The sequence below is a fragment of the Acanthaster planci genome, linkage group LG05 (assembly GCF_054643075.1).
Source record: "Acanthaster planci isolate LZ-2023a linkage group LG05, COTS_SCS, whole genome shotgun sequence".
In the NCBI taxonomy this organism is placed as follows: Eukaryota; Metazoa; Echinodermata; class Asteroidea; order Valvatida; family Acanthasteridae; genus Acanthaster; species Acanthaster planci.
The window spans coordinates 8,728,933-8,745,341 of record NC_141781.1 but is presented as its reverse complement, the minus strand read 5'-3'; the positions used below and the strand labels follow the sequence as shown (position 1 = coordinate 8,745,341).

Sequence of the window (16,409 nt, the reverse complement as noted above, 5' to 3'; positions counted from 1 at the left end):
ATTAGCCTATTATTAAACTTGTGTAGTGACATTCATTCTGGAGTTGGATAATAGGCCTACCTCACCTCACTACTCCATACCTTGTGCATGGTGTTGTGACATAGAGTTCTGGAAGTCACGTGAAGTAGGCATCAGGGTATCACTCATGCACGAGCATTTGTGTGAATGAAGTGTTAGGAATCCATGTAATCTGTAATCATTTCTTTTAATTTATGAATGTGTATTACCTCTATTAACTATCGTGACAAAAATGTGTTTTCATCATTGAAAGAAGCATGGAGGTAGGAAAGAAGTCACCATGGTTCAGATGCCGTCGTGCCAGTGGTTGGGCTCAGATGCTGTTGTGCCAGTGGTTGGGCTAGTGCAAAAATCTAGAACTTATAGTCTCTGAAACTAAGTCAGTGATGGGTGCTATCAGTCAATCAGTGGTTGATCTTTTCTTCCCAATTCATAATTTTGGGAGATTGTGTTAAGGATGGGAAGTAGTGTCCGTCCAAGTCTTCCTACAGGCCTTCCTCCTTGACGCATTAGTGCTAGACCTACTGTTAAGAACACAGCCACGTATTGAATGCATGTTGGCCACAGGATCTTTCATTTCCAAAACATCTGAGGGAAATACTTGGAGCTCAAAACAAACATTGTGGTTTCTTGTACTAAAAAATTTGTTCCCCTGGTCCCAAGGAGAACGGTTGAAGATCTACTTCATATGAGCTCTGTTCACTGAGTGCATGTGTGTTCGTTTATATGACTGGTGTTTTGGAAAGGTAACTTGAAACAAAGCAAAGTTTAATCTGACAGTCCAAGAGCTTGCTTGAAGACAAAACTAAAACACCAGTGATCAAGTCCCCAGTCTACTGACTCCAATGCATTCTGTCTGACTACACTGTGCATTTATTGTAGAAAATACATGTAAGTCTTATTTCATTGCTTTCCTGTCTTCAGCCACTGGTGGTTGTTCACCTAACCCTTGCCTCAATGGACAGTGTGTTACAGTTGGATCCTCCTTCCAGTGCAACTGTCAAGCTGGGTTTACGGGCACAACTTGCCAAGGTAAGTGAGCTGTTTTGTCTGGAAGGGCGTCTGGGATTGCCATGTGTTCCATATTAAAATGAATGACATTCTATAATTGCTAAAGTTCTTTTTTAGGCAACCATTACCAGACACAGAGGTTGGTTGCCGAAATGTGGGTTTCAAATTTGTGGTCTCTTGCCAAAATGTGTGAGCTGAGTTTAGTGGAATTTATAGAAAGATTGCATTTCTTTCTTGGGCATTAGGAAACGTCAGACAGATTGCAAACAAACTCTCCAAAGAAGGAATCAAACTGTCTACAATAGTCCTAACCCACATGTTGAAGGAATTGTGTCAAATTTTAGCAGCGGGCAACTGGTTTCCTCAGAATGCCATGCATTAAATTGTGTTTTTGATTTGCATGTACCTTAGCTGTGACGATTAATCAATAAACAATTAATCCTAGAAGCTGTGACTTGGTAAAAGGATGTCCAGTATCGACTGACCACGTGTCAACATTTATGCACTCTCTGCCACATCTTTTGTCCGCACAAATTGTAGCCAAGTCTGCCACAAGTCTTTGCTGGTCCAACACAGGTTTGGTTGTCACAAAGGCATTCGTTTCTCATAGGAATCCCTGTCACTTTAGATTCTTGATGTGACTGACGTGTGATCAACTTGGAAAATCAGGTAGACTAGGCTTGACTACAGCCCGTGTTTCCTATCCCCCCCTCATATTTTGAAGCAAAATTCCCTTTTTCGAAGACCCAGGTGAAGAGATTATTTACATGTAATTTGTGTTTACTTCCCGGCAGTGAGGTCACCTTGCCTGTCCAACCCTTGCTTTAACGGCGGTGCATGCTCATCATTGGGATCGGGCTACCAATGTAACTGCCTGACAGGCTTTTCAGGCACACAGTGTGAAATACAAGGTCAGTATGCCCTACTTCATCAATGCCTTGGGCATAGAAGTCGCCGATTGACTGGCAGATAGATGTGATAGTGAGGGCATGGGTTCGTGTTGATGTTTTGAGGGACTAGGATGGTGGACACTTGACAAATTTTGGCAAATATGACCATCTGTGCAGATACTTGACAGTGATAGGGCACATAAACAGACAAAAGTGCCTATTTTGCTCACAGTTTGTCCTGTTTAAAATCTCTCTCAAAAACAGAGGCAGTTTTTTGGTAAAAGAACACTGGCTAATAATAATATTTATTTGGGGCAATAAAACATACAAGACAATCATAAGACACAGCGGGCCGCCCAGGAGAACATAAAAGTTTAAAAATACACTGTCCCAAAAGGCGTGTGTCTCCCAAGAACCAAATAGAAAAGTAAGGCAAGAAATAGCGTGACAAAAAATAATCATTATTAAGATAAAAATATGACAATGGGTTGAAAAAAAGAGCCTAGCTAGAAAAGTGGCCCTTCAGCTCACTCAAAAACTGATGGAGAGGGCCGCATATCAGATTATGAGCCAAGTCACTAGGCAAAGTGCTCCAATTATGTGGGAAATAGCAACGGATGGAGAATTTAAGTGCGGGCTGGCAAATGATAAATGAAAAGTTTAATATCCACGTGTCTAATATTAACAAGTAACAAATTTAAAAAGGATGTAAACATGCCAACACGATTAGTGGAAAGCAGCTCCTTGCATACAAAGGCCAGAAATAAGTAATTCCACCTATTGTTCAGTGCAGCAAGCCCTGTCCCAGCAAGCCTATTACTATAAGGTTGTTCTTGCCTCTTCTGGTGAAGAATTAACCTTGTGGCATGCCTCTGAAACTTTTCCAGTTGTGTTTCGTGTTTAACACGGTAAACATGCCAAATAGGAGAACAGTAATCTAGAATGGGTAACACAATGGATTCATACAATGTAAGCAGCGTATTTGATCTGCAGTCACCCACAACATGATGAATAAAACCCAATGTTTTATATGCTTTAGCTGTCACCAAATTAACGTGTGTGTCCCAAGACAAATTATGCTGCAGGTGAACACCAAGTACATATAGTTTAAGCTTGGTAACTTCAGGAATCTGAGTGCCATTTACAAAGTATGCAGGCTGATATGGGCAACGACGCATTCGAGTAAGAGATACAAACTTACACCTAACAGGATTCAATGAGAGTAAATTTCTGTTTGACCAAGAACTTATTTCATCCAGTCTGGAGAGACATCAAATCGTTTTCCCCCTTGAATCTGCCTGTGTAAAAAAAGTATCATCTGCATAGTGTCGAGGGGGATTTGATAGATTTGAATGTAAGTCATTTATATAAATGTTGAAAAGTAGAGGTCCTAAGTCGGACCCCCGTGGAACGCCAGATGTAACATTAGATCAGACAGATTTAGCACCCTGGAAAACAATTTAAACTTTGAATTGCTGGTGTATAAGTTGTGATCAAATCAACGTCTCTGAAGGTACATTATAATCTGATTTTTTTTACCCACTTCGTTTTGTTGTTCACACTTTGAAAAGTTTAGATTTTGTATAGTGGTCAGCAGAAGTCCATAGAGTGATTGAGTTGGTATGTCCTGCCGTAACTAATAACGTGAATAATGAATTTAGTCCAAGAGTTACTAATGAAAGCCATGCTCCTCTTGTAGTTGGAAACGCATGTTCCTCCAGTCCTTGTTTGAATGGTGGTGTCTGCACATCCTTCGGATCTGCATTCCAGTGCAGCTGTCAGCCAGGATTCACCGGTGTACAGTGCCAAACTACCAGTGAGTACATGCAACCAATAGTCGGCAAACTCTGCTGGATAGAAATGGTCTTCTGTTTTTATGTTCTGTTCCGCTGATAAATTCAGCCCCCTTGTCAATTCACGGCTCCAGAAAAAATGGTTATTGAATTGTTGCACTATGACTTATCAGAAAGTGAATTTGCGTTATCAATTGTGTCATAGGAAATTTGCTTGTTTGGTGCTACTGAATATGATGAAGCTAATGACCTTTTTAACCCCTTGACGAAGGGAATTTTTTTCTGAAAGCCGACTCCAAGAATTCCAGCCTCGCTTGGCCATGAAGGCCACCTGCCAAACCAGAAATTCTCGGTTTGTGGCCCTGCGTGCTCTGCACGCTTTGAATTACATAGTGAAAAAGCTGATTGTTCGGTGGCGTGCGGCTCTACTCACGCTTCCACATTCCCGTTGCCTCTTTTCAAAGTGGGGACTTTTGTGAAGCTGGTGATTATGGTGCAAATTCGGCCTTTTCATTTCTTGGCAACACACAAAGGCCAATCACCATATATACAAGAGCCAGGGTCTGCCTACTTTCACCGTGTTCGTTTGAGCGTGGGCCGAGAATAATTGCTGAAAAGCGGGCTGAGGATTTCAATTTTTACGGCAGCTTTTACCGTCTCCCGCCGCGAAGGGGTTAAAATTCTTATTTACCTTTCACAATCCAATATCCTTTTCATGATAAACCCTTTGTGTTACCAATGAGTTACTGGCAGCTTACCTTCTTTTGCAATTTTTGTCACCAGATGGCCAGAAGTAATGCAGAAAACATTGCCTTTTCTAGAGAAACAAAGACAGTTTTTTTTCCTTTCAGCCACCACTGGCAACAGTTGTTCTCCAAACCCATGCCGCAATAGTGCCACATGCACAGTGACCGGTTCCAATACCTTCACATGTACTTGTAGGACGGGTACCAGTGGGCCTCTGTGTGCAACCATCAGTAAGTGCATTTGAACACTGACTCATGCAAGCATGGCAAATGTGGGTCCTACCCACACACCACTTGAAATGGACTCCACAAATTTGCACTCAGTGGGGCAGGTGGCAATTTATTTTCCAGTGCCTACCCCTGTAGTCGTGCAGTTCTACAATTGCAAAATGTACTTCAGAAACAAATGCTGAAACAAATATTAAATCCCCATGGAGTTACATGTACATATGTTGAATTCTGTGCTAAATGCTGGGATGAAGACTTTAATATTTGTTATGACTCGAAGCCACTCCAACTGGTATTTTGCAAGCCTTCAAAGTATGTATTTCTCTGTTCATTGATATACATGTATCAGAATCCCGTCTTGACAAAGTATTTTGCAGGCCATTAGAAGCATTTTCAGAGTAAAGTTCAGTGAAAATACAGCTTTATTTTTTTTTACTTGAAACTTGTCGAGTTCGGTACTGTTTAACGGTGAAGACTCTTAGCCTGAATAGTAGGATGTCCTTTTTTTCTTGTTTGCCAGACGATGCCTGTTTTTCCAGTCCTTGTCAGAACGGGGGACAGTGCACAACAACCGGGTCCTCCTACCTGTGCAATTGCCCGTCAGGGTACACTGGTCCCCGCTGCTCAACACAAAGTAAGTTAGCCACAGATGTCGTGAGGATGTGCACTCACACCTGTTGACGACACTGCCGCATGGCATCACCTATTGAGGCATTGACTTTCAGTGACGTTTTGAAAATAAGCTGTCTTATCAATTTGATTGGCCTTCAAAATAGCCTAGATTCCCAACAGATGTCCAGACACGTCTCTGGCTTGGAGTTTGTTTTTAAGTCACTCTGCGAGATGATGAGAACCTAAGTACAAGTTGTCAGTGAACTTTCTTATTCATTAGCCTTTGCCCAAAATGCAAACAGTTTCTCTCGTATGGTGTTGGTTTCCAGTAAAAATTGGTGTTGTGTTTTCTGTTAGCCTTCTTTGAATAAAAAGCCTTCAGCTCCACGTCCCTATAAGTTATCATTTCCATTCACCAATTATTCTGCCTCTACATTCGTCATTCAATTAAAAATGAATTATTTACAAAACCTGTTAGCGGTCCAATTTAATGAGGGCATATTAAAAGATGTGTCTTTTCTGCGATATGTTTTTTCCCAAGTTACTGCTTGTTCTTCAAACCCGTGTCTGAATGATGGCCAGTGTTCGCTGGTTGCTGGAACTTCAAACTTCCAGTGTAGCTGCACGATAGGCTATTTTGGCTCCAGATGTCAAAGTAAGTTTGTTCAGTACACTGTCGCTTCTTAAATATGGTTAATTCCACAACTTAGGGGTCTATTGTTTTTGCGTGTCCCTGTCACATCTGACGTATGATTTTGTAAGCTCAGAACACATTTTCTAATTTCCAAGAGTGATGAATTAATGCAAATTTATACCTGCCAAACAAATAATAATAGTTTGAAATAAATTCCGGTGATATTTCCATGTGAAATAACAAAGGTCAGATGTAACAGGGACACAAAAATGTCATACTTTTGGACCCCTAATTTCTGGAATTACCCAAACATGTCTAGCTTTAGTGGGGCTAGCGGTGACACTTGTGTACATTGGTTGCCAGTAATCGACGAACACAAAGCAAAATTGTTTTTTTTTCACTGAAGTTACAGCACACATGATGGCTGTTTTTGGTTCCACGTGCAAGCTGCCACCCATAACATAATTACAGCATTTGGTTCAGTTGATAGGACTTAGTACCTTTTTTAAGGGCATTATCTGTTTATTTATGAAGTTGATTTTGTATCACATGTAAGAGGAGTTTTGACCCGGTATTTTCAATTAATTAAAGCCCCACTTTTAATATTGTATTTTCCAATCTGAATTTAAATAGTTATTCTACATAGGGATATTCTTGTCAACTTTTGTATGTGACTTTTCATCAGTGTTTCTCCTTCCTCATAGTTTGATTGGACAAATACATTCATTTATCGTACTTTGTGAATATATTACATGATGTCAGTCATTAGCATAAACTTTTACTGTGGTTCCATGCCTTGACTTGTATGTCATGGGTGAAATATTTCACATCAAATGAAACTTTTCAAGAGTTACATACGGAGAGACAGTGTTGGAGTTTCCACATTTTCCCTGTGCCAGGTCATGCCTGCTCGTCCAGTCCATGTCGTAACGGTGGACAGTGCTCAATGATTACTGGAACCTCAAATTACCAATGTGACTGTTTGACAGGCTACTCGGGCACGAGATGTCAAAGTAAGTGCAATGTCATGCACTCAATCTACACTGAGAAATACCTCAAATAAAAACCACGAATACAAAGCCGAGCAGGTGATCCTGCAATCGATTTTCATTTGTAGATAGTGAATGACTCAAATGCCTAACATACAGTTCTAGTTTGATACAAGGCTGGAACTTCTCGGAAGCGTCAGAGGCAATCACCTTGATGCCCCTGGTCTTTTGCTTCATTCCCATTGAAGTGTTCCCATAGACAAGTTGATTTTCTAGTACAAGTGCCCTTTGAAAATGAGAAATTGCCTTGCCCCTTCAAGAACGAAGTGCCCGCCCTGTTGATGTCATTGCACTTTCAGCTTTTTTTGGGGGGGGTGGGAAATAATGGGGGCACAGTTAGTCAGAAGATACACATACTTCCTTGACCCTGGTCACATCCAAAGTCACAGTGCCAGCAACACCAGCAATGCTGCAAACCTGGTTTGACTCTATGTATGGAAGATTGCTTCTCAATTCAACTCATTGCTTGGCAGCATGTAAATTCTGCTTTAGGCGGTCATTTTTGTTCATTTGAAAGTAAAGTTTGGCAAACCCAGAGTACAGTGATCAAGACAAGCTGGAGTCATATCGAGATTTCTCTCTGTGAAGATGCAGCGATCTGGTTTCTTATGAGTGGTGACGACTTTACAGTTGAATGTTTTTCTCTCCATGTAGCCTCTGCATGTACATCTAACCCCTGTCTTAATGAAGGTCAGTGCTCATTAATTGGAACATCAGGTTATCAGTGTGCTTGTCAAATCGGCTTCTCAGGAACAACTTGTCAGAGTAAGTCATAAAATCTTTTACCACAGTCTTGGACAGTGTGTTAGAAATTACCCTGTCTCTTTGAAAATCTGCATTGTCTGTAGTTTAAAAATATGTATGTCATGATTTTTTCTCTGGTTACATAAATTCCCCAGTTTCGGTTTTTCCCACCAAACAACTAATAGCTCCAAAACAACTTTGAGCTTCCATTGTTGGCATTTATATTACCGTCACATTCCTTTATCTTGATTTGACCACCGTGTTGTAGTTCATGCCTGCTCCTCCAACCCATGCCTTAATGATGGCCAGTGCTCATTGGTCACTGGAACAACCAATTATCAGTGCAGCTGTCTGATTGGCTACTCTGGGGCAAGGTGCCAAAGTAAGTTAAGTGGTTATTCTTTTTGCTTCTATGAATTAGATGAAAAAAATCCTAACTGCTTCAAATGCGGAATGGACCATTTTTCATTTTGAAAATGTTTGGGTTTGAAGAGACAAAATTTGCTCCAAATCTTAAGACACATAAAAAGCTGATAAGTTTTAGCTCCATAAAGAGTTTTTTGAGGAAAAGCCTGATTTTAATGGCTCTCATGACTTGGTTCAATAGTTACTATGTCATGTTGCTTCATTGAACCCAACCATCTAGGTCATGGATTGCAGGTTGCACGCATGTATGTAAATATCTCTTTGACCATTTTAGGGTTTTACAACTTGCCAAAGTACATGCATGCCTAAGGTCAAGAATGCGTGCTAAATGCATCGCTAAGTTGTTGAAATTTCTAAAAAAGTTTCACGTGACGTATCTGTAGAAATGACTTCCTTTTATCATTTCTTTCAAAATGACAGCCTGTCAGATGGGACTGACTTTACAAGGAATTTAATTAAAGCTATTCTCTATTAATACCAAGCGTGATTTTTAACAGAAATGCAGTAGATTTCATTCTTTCTTTATGTTTTTGGACAGTTTCAAATGGTTCACTTTAACGTTTAACAATGCTGGCACCTTAAGGCTCTGGTCGTAGAAGGCTGATGATTTCTTCATCAGAGTCTCTATCAAAGATTAACTGGCTGCTTTTGTGTTTCATCCTGTTTCCTGCTGCCGGTAATTTGAATTTCAGCTACTGCATGCTCATCCAGCCCCTGTTTAAACAATGGCCAGTGCTCAGTGATAACCGGAACTGCAAACTACCAATGCAGCTGCTCAGTTGAATACTCCGGCTTGAGGTGCCAAAGTAAGTCCCAACTGGAAGAGAGCCATTGTAGTGATTGCTTGATGGTGTTTAAGTCCCTTTTTCTCAGAGTCAGAAACAAAATCACTGAGCAATGAAAGAAGCCACATTTATAAAATGCCGATGAATATGGCATTAGAAGAAATGGATGACAGTGCATTATTACAAGTTTTATAGTGTTTTTGCTGTGAACGGTGGCACCCAGAGTACAAAAGCTTCCACCTCAAAGTTTGTCCCAACTGCTCAAAGTCTTCTTGGGAATAGTTACAATTTGAAAGTTTGATTTTGGGAGTTTTGAAATGCTTCATGCTTCTTTCTGTGGAAAGTTTGTTGGTCATGGTTCTCCATCAGTGCAAAATCTTTGTTAGAGTTTGATTGTCTATTTGCTATGAAATTACATGGTTGCTTTTCAATCTTTGACGTTGAAGTCTAGTGAGGACTAGCTTGGTTATATTGTCTGTGGAACATTGAAAATGGAAGGCAAGGCTAAGGCTTATACTGGCGTTTGTACAATACCTGCATAAATCTCTGTCATCTGATTGGTTGATTGTTGATCACATGTCACTGACTTATTCATTCTGTTCAATAGATTTTCATTTCACTTTACTGGTTCCCAGCCCAATTTAATGTGTTTCATTCTCAGTATTAAAGAAAGAGGTAAATAATGCAGGGATGGGAACCAGTCGAACATTCCATGGTGCTACTAATACCAGTGGGTGGGGCTTTGGAAACAAAATCTGTTTTGCGAAATGGTGGACATCAATACATGATGACGTTTGTTCTCCCAACGGAAGAGGAAATGACAAAGATTTATGCAGGTGTCAAAACTTCAAACAAAATGATAGGTAATTCACATTCGTGTAGTGGTAAGAATAATGTCAAGAGGTGACAGATGAAATGTTCCATTCCAATCAGCTTCACCTCGTGGAATGGAACATTTTGTCTGTCACCTCATGAAAATATTTCTTTCCATTGCACTCATAAACATCCATTGTTTGTGTACACCGACCTTTCCCAATTGGGATGATATCCTCTTAAAATCTTTTCTCTTTTTCATTTGCACACTGGATGACATGTTTTTCTTTTAATCTCCGTAGTCACTGCTTGTTCATCCAACCCCTGTCTGAATGGCGGCCAGTGCTCTTTGGTGATGGGAACACCCGATTTCCGATGTAGTTGCTCAAGTGGCTACTCAGGCACGAGATGTGAAAGTGAGTGGATGCATAAAAACTCCAGCCCACAAGTGTACTCCATTTTTATTTGTGTACCACAGGGTTCACATTTGCATGCAACAGATTTGTCAACTAGAGCTTAGCAATCGACTCTAACAGTGTCAAGTAAAAATGCCGCGAGTCATGGCACCTTTCTGTCGATTTTTGTTTCACTGTTCATCAAATAACAAGTACAGTGTGGTATGAAGTTCTGTGCTCAGTGTATTTTAGCGACCATAGACTGTGCTTGTTTTTCAAGTTCACTGTGAACAAAGGGATATTGCTTTTCAATATATATGTTTAATTTTGAATTTTTTTGGCTCTGCCCGAAATCCAAAATTAATATACATCTCCCCGACACAAATCTATCCGTGAAATACATGTAATATATGTGTTGACATGTGTTGTTGATATGTCTCAATCATTTGAACAGTATTTCTTATGATCTGCTTTCCTTTCATGCGATGGTATTTCCCTTTTTGTATTTTTGTATAGTTTTGGTCATGATTTGTTTGTGTAGTAGACGCTGGATGCTTGCATTGTTGTTGTATTTATTGTTTTTTTAGTCGATTCCACTAGTTGCTTTCCTAATCCATGTTTCAATGGCGGTCAGTGTATGCCCATTACTGGTGGGGCTGGCTACCGATGCATTTGCCCAAGTGATTTTACCGGACTCAATTGCTTACAATGTGAGTGCATGGCTTTTTAAAGTTTGAAGTCAGTGTTGTTGCAAGTCTGTCTAATACAGCCCTTTTGTGATGTTTGTGTGCAAGTGTACAGCGTAACGATGGCTCTTAAAGTGTTTGGATTTGGAAAAGTGATTACTTCACATATTTTACAGCCTTTTTGTACATCATGATTGCATTCCTGTGGTCAAGTTCTTTATTTATATGTGGTCCCCATAAGTCTATACCAGTCAATTCATCCAGTCTAATCACACTAGTCATTTTGAGGAAGCCGGTGTGGCCAGATTGTTCAATATGAACGTGGCTTTTAAAGCACGTATGTCATTCCCTAATGGCTGAATGGAAGAACAAATTCAGACGTCGAGTTTATACTCACCGGTTCTTTTAAGAACCACACTTTGTCCAAAGAGATTGATTCCATGGTGTACCCGCAAACCCATTTCTCTACAAATTCAGAATTATAAGTGCCCTTGCTCGAGATAAAAGATTTATATCAAGGGTGTATTACCAAAACATGATAGGTCCATTTGAAAAATGTGAAAGATTTCCACAAATATGAAATATTCGAGAATAAAAACATTGTACCAAGAGTTCCCTAAGCTTGCTTTTTGTACTGAATGAATGTATTGTGTTTATTATCCTCCAAACTGGCTCTGAGCAGCCTGGAGAGGGTGGAATATTAGGACTCCTTTTTTGTGATTTGCAGCTCTGGATCCTTGTGTGCCTAATCCTTGTCTGAATGGCGGCACGTGTAGCAGTCTTACCTCCTCCTCATTCCAATGTCGATGTGCAGACGGCTGGTCGGGCGTAGTTTGTGCAACCAGATCAGCAGGTAAGAGCTGTAACTGGATCATGCAGAATCATTAGAGAGCCAGCTCTCCAGTGGAAGGTCAGAAATGAAAGTATCGAGTGTGAACTGTGGTTGTTAAAGTAATTTTCTATTCAGAAAACAAAATGAAGTCAGTGGAAAGTCAGCTAATAACATGGGATGACATTTGGTTTACAAGATGTTTGAACAAAGTGTGCCGTCCCTTCAAAATTTGGCACTGCTACACTACTGCAAAATGTCCATTTTCCAACTTGAAGCTCATTTAGTGACGCCTGGTCTCCTGTTGAGTTGCAATTGATCATCCCTCTTTATCTGTTTTATAGTCCTCACTTCCTGGTCCCAGTTATTTTGGCATTTACATAGCTGTTTGGATATTACAACCCATTGTTGACACTGGAAGTTGTCACTATTAATTCATTTACAGATGTGTGTGCAGAAGTCAATATTTGTCAGAATGGAGGCACGTGTGAACCCAATACAGGGGGAAGCTTTTCCTGCCGATGTGCTGAAGGATTCGACGGTGTGGACTGCTCAAATAGTAAGTAATCTGGATATAACAACAGTATGACTATCCATGTTCACATTGCCAAGTTGCAACAGACAACAAGTAGTTGTGTGGGAAGGCGTGTATATATCTTTCTTGACCCAAGCACTTAGAAGCAACTTCCTGGTGTTATACTGTTAATTTCTATGAATTGCTGAAGAAATCTACCAGTTTCTGAGAATTTTAAAATCTTACAACAATCCAGTACGTGCACAGCTTTCAGAGGGCTATTCTGTCCCAGTATAAAAATTAACACCTCCCCAACACAAAATTCTATAATATAAAAATTTCTGGTTGGGGCACTCAGTGTTCACCTGACTCAATTTGCCAGTTGACCGAAACATGCTCGGTGGTCACTTGGGGTAAGACATTTTTTTAAGCAGGACTTGACATGTTTGAATCCCATCCAAGTAAGCTTAGGATTAAGTTCATTAGGGCAGTGAGTAAACTTAGTGATTCTAAAATGGTCATCATTGAAGGGCAAAAATTCCCATGTAAAAAGTTCTTCTTTCTCCTGTTGTTTTCTCTAGTGATTTCCCCGTGCTTTCCAAACCCTTGTTTGAATGGAGCAACATGCGTTGTGAGTGGTCCATCGTCCTTCACATGCACCTGCCCGTTAACTCATTCGGGCATTATCTGCAGTGTCAGAGGTGGGACAATCTTCTTTAATGATACTTAGGACAAGATTATTGTGACAGAACTATCACAAAATTGCATAAAAAATGTCGACATTGTGTGTTCAGGTATAAATACAAAGTTGGAATGAAAAATCGAGGGCACTTTTTGATCTTTTCTCAACCAAAAAGCACTTTAATAGCTGCCAGTATCTGTCTCAAACTGTTTCATTCACGTTAGGTGATAAGAGAAGAAAGCTTCATTCCTGTACGTGTCCAGCATGGTGCCGCAGTACCAGAATTATCGCCTTCATGAACTGTACTCAAACGGCAAAATTTTGGCTTGAGTGTGTAATCTATTTGTAAATGACCTTTATGCCTAGACATGTGCACCCCAAGTCCTTGCAACAGTGGAGTGTGCCAGCAAGTAGCCGGTGACCCTAACTACACCTGCACCTGCAATGCTGGATATAGCGGCTCTCACTGTGACATACAAGGTAAAAAAAAAAAACTGGTTATGAACTTGAAGAGGATCAAGGTAGAATCGGCCTGACCAAAATTGGGTCTGGGTTGAGACAGGGACAGAGTGGAAATAGATTTGGGTTTAGAATTGGGTCAGGTTAGAAATAGTGTCAGGGCAGAAATAGGGTTGGGGAGGGAGGAAAGGATCAGGGTTGAATCTGTCTCTCTCAAATAGGATTAACGTTCAGTAAGCCAGTTAATTCTAAATGGGTTCAAGGAAGCATTTAACATCAATGGGACTGAGGCAAAATGTGCTACACTGAAATAGGAGCAAGGCAAAATGTGCCACACTGAAATAGGATCAAGGCAAAATGTGCCACACTGGGACCAAGGCAAAATGTGCAACACTGAAATAGGATCAAGGTAAAATGTGCCACACTGAAATAGGAGCAAGGCAAAATGTGCCACACTGAAATAGGAGCAAGGCAAAATGTGCCACACTGAAATAGGAGCAAGGCAAAATGTGCCACACTGAAATAGGAGCAAGGCAAAATGTGCCACACTGAAATAGGAGCAAGGCAAAATGTGCCACACTGGGACCAAGGCAAAATGTGCAACACTGAAATAGGATCAAGGCAAAATGTGCCACACTGCAACTGAAGGTCGAAGTAGAGTATGTCTTACTTGAACAGGATCAAACTAAAGACCAGTGTCCCTATGAATGTTTTAGTCTACTCATGCTATTTTCTTGGATGTTAAAGGCTCACACTGTAGTAACTATGGGAATCCCATTATCTCTATATCCTACAAATTATCAGGGCCTCAGAATTTTTAAAAGATTGTACTGGTAATAAACACCCATATTCTTCCACTTCAAAGACTGTCAAGTGTCAAAAAGCACATTGTGACAGAGAACACCCTCAACTAAGCAGGCTTAGTCCAGCTTCTGTTTGTACAACATAGTTGAATCTATGGTCTTGCACTGATATATATCTTCTCCAGTTTAAGTACGTTACTGCTTTCTTATTCATAATAAATACACTCGATTGATAAACAGGGTTTTTTGGCTGAGGTTCAAAATGCAACTGCATAAATACATGTATCTGCATGCTCACTTCTGCACTTCACCGGAGATATAGTTTCCAAGATTTGGTGACTTTAACTTTCGTGTACACCCTCCTACTTATTTCTTAAAGCTTTGTGCAACCCAAATCCCTGTGTCAATGGGATCTGCAGTCAGAATGATGAGACACTAACCTACTCCTGCCAATGTGATGTTGGCTTCATGGGAGAAAACTGCGACCAACAAAGGGAGGGTATGTACCAGAACTACCTACAATGGTGTTATTGATCTGGGAGAAAATTGACATTTAAGCCTGCTGGGAAGGTTGGGGGGGATGCCAGAGGGAGGCTGCAGCTTGCCGATATTGAAGATGAAAAAAGTCAGCTAAAGATACTGAAATATAAGCCAAAGCACTCTCTCTAAAACGGTCTGAAGCACCTGACACCCAAAAATGAATAATGCATGATTAATATTCATTACTCAAGAGGAAAAGAAATTGACTAGGTTTATGTTTATCAAGATTCTGAATGTAAAACTTTCAAGAAAAGCTGCTTTAGAGCTTCTGATATGCTGCATTGCCCAGAGCCCCTCATGTTAGCCTGGGACCCTTAAAGCTCACTTTCTTTCTAAGAGTGCCCATTCTGAGATTTTTATTGCAGCAAAGTTGAAAGAGTCTCTCTCCCTTTGTTTGTCAGCGCCAACACCAGAGAAATCGCACAGCTAATGCTCTTACCTTGTCATTAGCTGGGACAGCCAAGGTTGTCAAATTTATTAATGTATGGTCTCTTATGTCTTGTGTTTACCAAACTCAGCTCCATGCGAGTCAAGTCCCTGCCGGAATGGTGGAATATGCCAGCCCAAGCCAGATGGGTTGACCTTTGACTGCTTCTGCCTGTCAGGATACCAGGGCACCCTGTGCGGGGAAGGTAAGTACTCCATCACAACTCTCAAACACCATATTTCATCAACATGTTGTGGGATCAACATTAATAAAATGTTGAGATACAGTGCCTGTGTTCTCCAAATTCCACATTTAAATGTGGCAGGCACTGATTAAAGCACTAATAAGTGTGGAGGGAGCAGTCACAGCCTACTTGTGCTCCTCCCCCATTTTTTAGTTCAGGTAAAGTGCATTTCTTGGCATCCTAGAAATTGATTTTTTTTTTTTCAAAAAAAATTGGATGCAGATTTGCACATTCAGAGACAATTTTTTTTGGTAAAGATAATTAAGATGGAATATTCCAGAATGTAAATTTTGCGCCCCAAATTTTACATTTTCAAGCTTGCTGGCCAGACATGAAAGCTTTGTGGCTACTTTTTAAATACAGTGGGAGACTAGCAGAACTTGGTGGGACTGTATATATAGTCTGGAGCATGCTGCATCACCATACAAGTGTAGATATGAAATGGCATTTACAATTGTTACAGGAGTCAGTCTGCCCTTTAGGTTGTCATGTCTTATTTATTCGTGTTTTCTCTACACTCTGTAGAAATTTTGGCACCATCTGAAGGTTGAAAATATGACCAGTCATATTGCTTGTTGCAATTTAGATTGAAATGACGTACTGTGTTTACAAAAGCACAGCAGTACAGTTTTCAGATATCATCTATTGTTAACTTGTCTGTAATGTCTGATGAAAAAATTCCTTACTTTTCTATTGTTTAATGTGTCAGTGGTTTGTCTTTGTTTCAGCTGTAATTCCCATCTTCCAGAACTGTCCGGAGAACCAGATTCTCACCTTTCCTCTAGACCCGGGTCAGAGCTCGGCAAACATCATGCTGTCTCTTGAGGCGACCGTGCCTGGGGTACCGGCAGCTCCCACCGTAGAGGTTGTTACTGGGCCCAGCATCCCGGGCACTGTGCCTTACACCGAGGAATACAGGGTCGGGAAGGTGGTTGTGATGAGAGCCCAGAGTGCAACCGAGGCCACAGCCGAGTGTACTTTCGTCGTCAGGATGATAGGTTGGTTGCAGAGACAGAATTTTCACGTCGCTGTTGACTGTTTCTTTCCTTCCATAGTGTCTCTGGCTTGAGAATAAAATACT

General features: G+C 40.6%; 1 protein-coding gene across 4 annotated transcripts in view; it reads left to right on the top strand.

Moving 5' to 3' along the window:
• The window catches only part of LOC110987971 (uncharacterized), a 29,865-nt gene that overhangs the window by 5,025 nt on the left and 8,431 nt on the right, over positions 1-16,409 (top strand). Inside the window, exons 4-22 of one of the 4 annotated variants that reach the window (XM_087136798.1) lie at positions 943-1,050; positions 1,824-1,940; positions 3,619-3,735; positions 4,564-4,689; positions 5,207-5,320; positions 5,840-5,953; positions 6,832-6,945; positions 7,636-7,746; positions 7,994-8,107; positions 8,844-8,957; positions 10,052-10,165; positions 10,732-10,854; positions 11,558-11,683; positions 12,105-12,218; positions 12,755-12,874; positions 13,222-13,335; positions 14,497-14,616; positions 15,176-15,289; positions 16,057-16,326. In XM_087136798.1, the coding sequence (XP_086992924.1) occupies positions 943-1,050; positions 1,824-1,940; positions 3,619-3,735; positions 4,564-4,689; positions 5,207-5,320; positions 5,840-5,953; positions 6,832-6,945; positions 7,636-7,746; positions 7,994-8,107; positions 8,844-8,957; positions 10,052-10,165; positions 10,732-10,854; positions 11,558-11,683; positions 12,105-12,218; positions 12,755-12,874; positions 13,222-13,335; positions 14,497-14,616; positions 15,176-15,289; positions 16,057-16,326 (2,364 nt within the window). The remainder of the gene's footprint in view (positions 1-942; positions 1,051-1,823; positions 1,941-3,618; positions 3,736-4,563; positions 4,690-5,206; positions 5,321-5,839; positions 5,954-6,831; positions 6,946-7,635; positions 7,747-7,993; positions 8,108-8,843; positions 8,958-10,051; positions 10,166-10,731; positions 10,855-11,557; positions 11,684-12,104; positions 12,219-12,754; positions 12,875-13,221; positions 13,336-14,496; positions 14,617-15,175; positions 15,290-16,056; positions 16,327-16,409) is intronic. The other 3 variants (XM_087136799.1, XM_087136800.1, XM_087136801.1) reach the window with 3 other exon arrangements.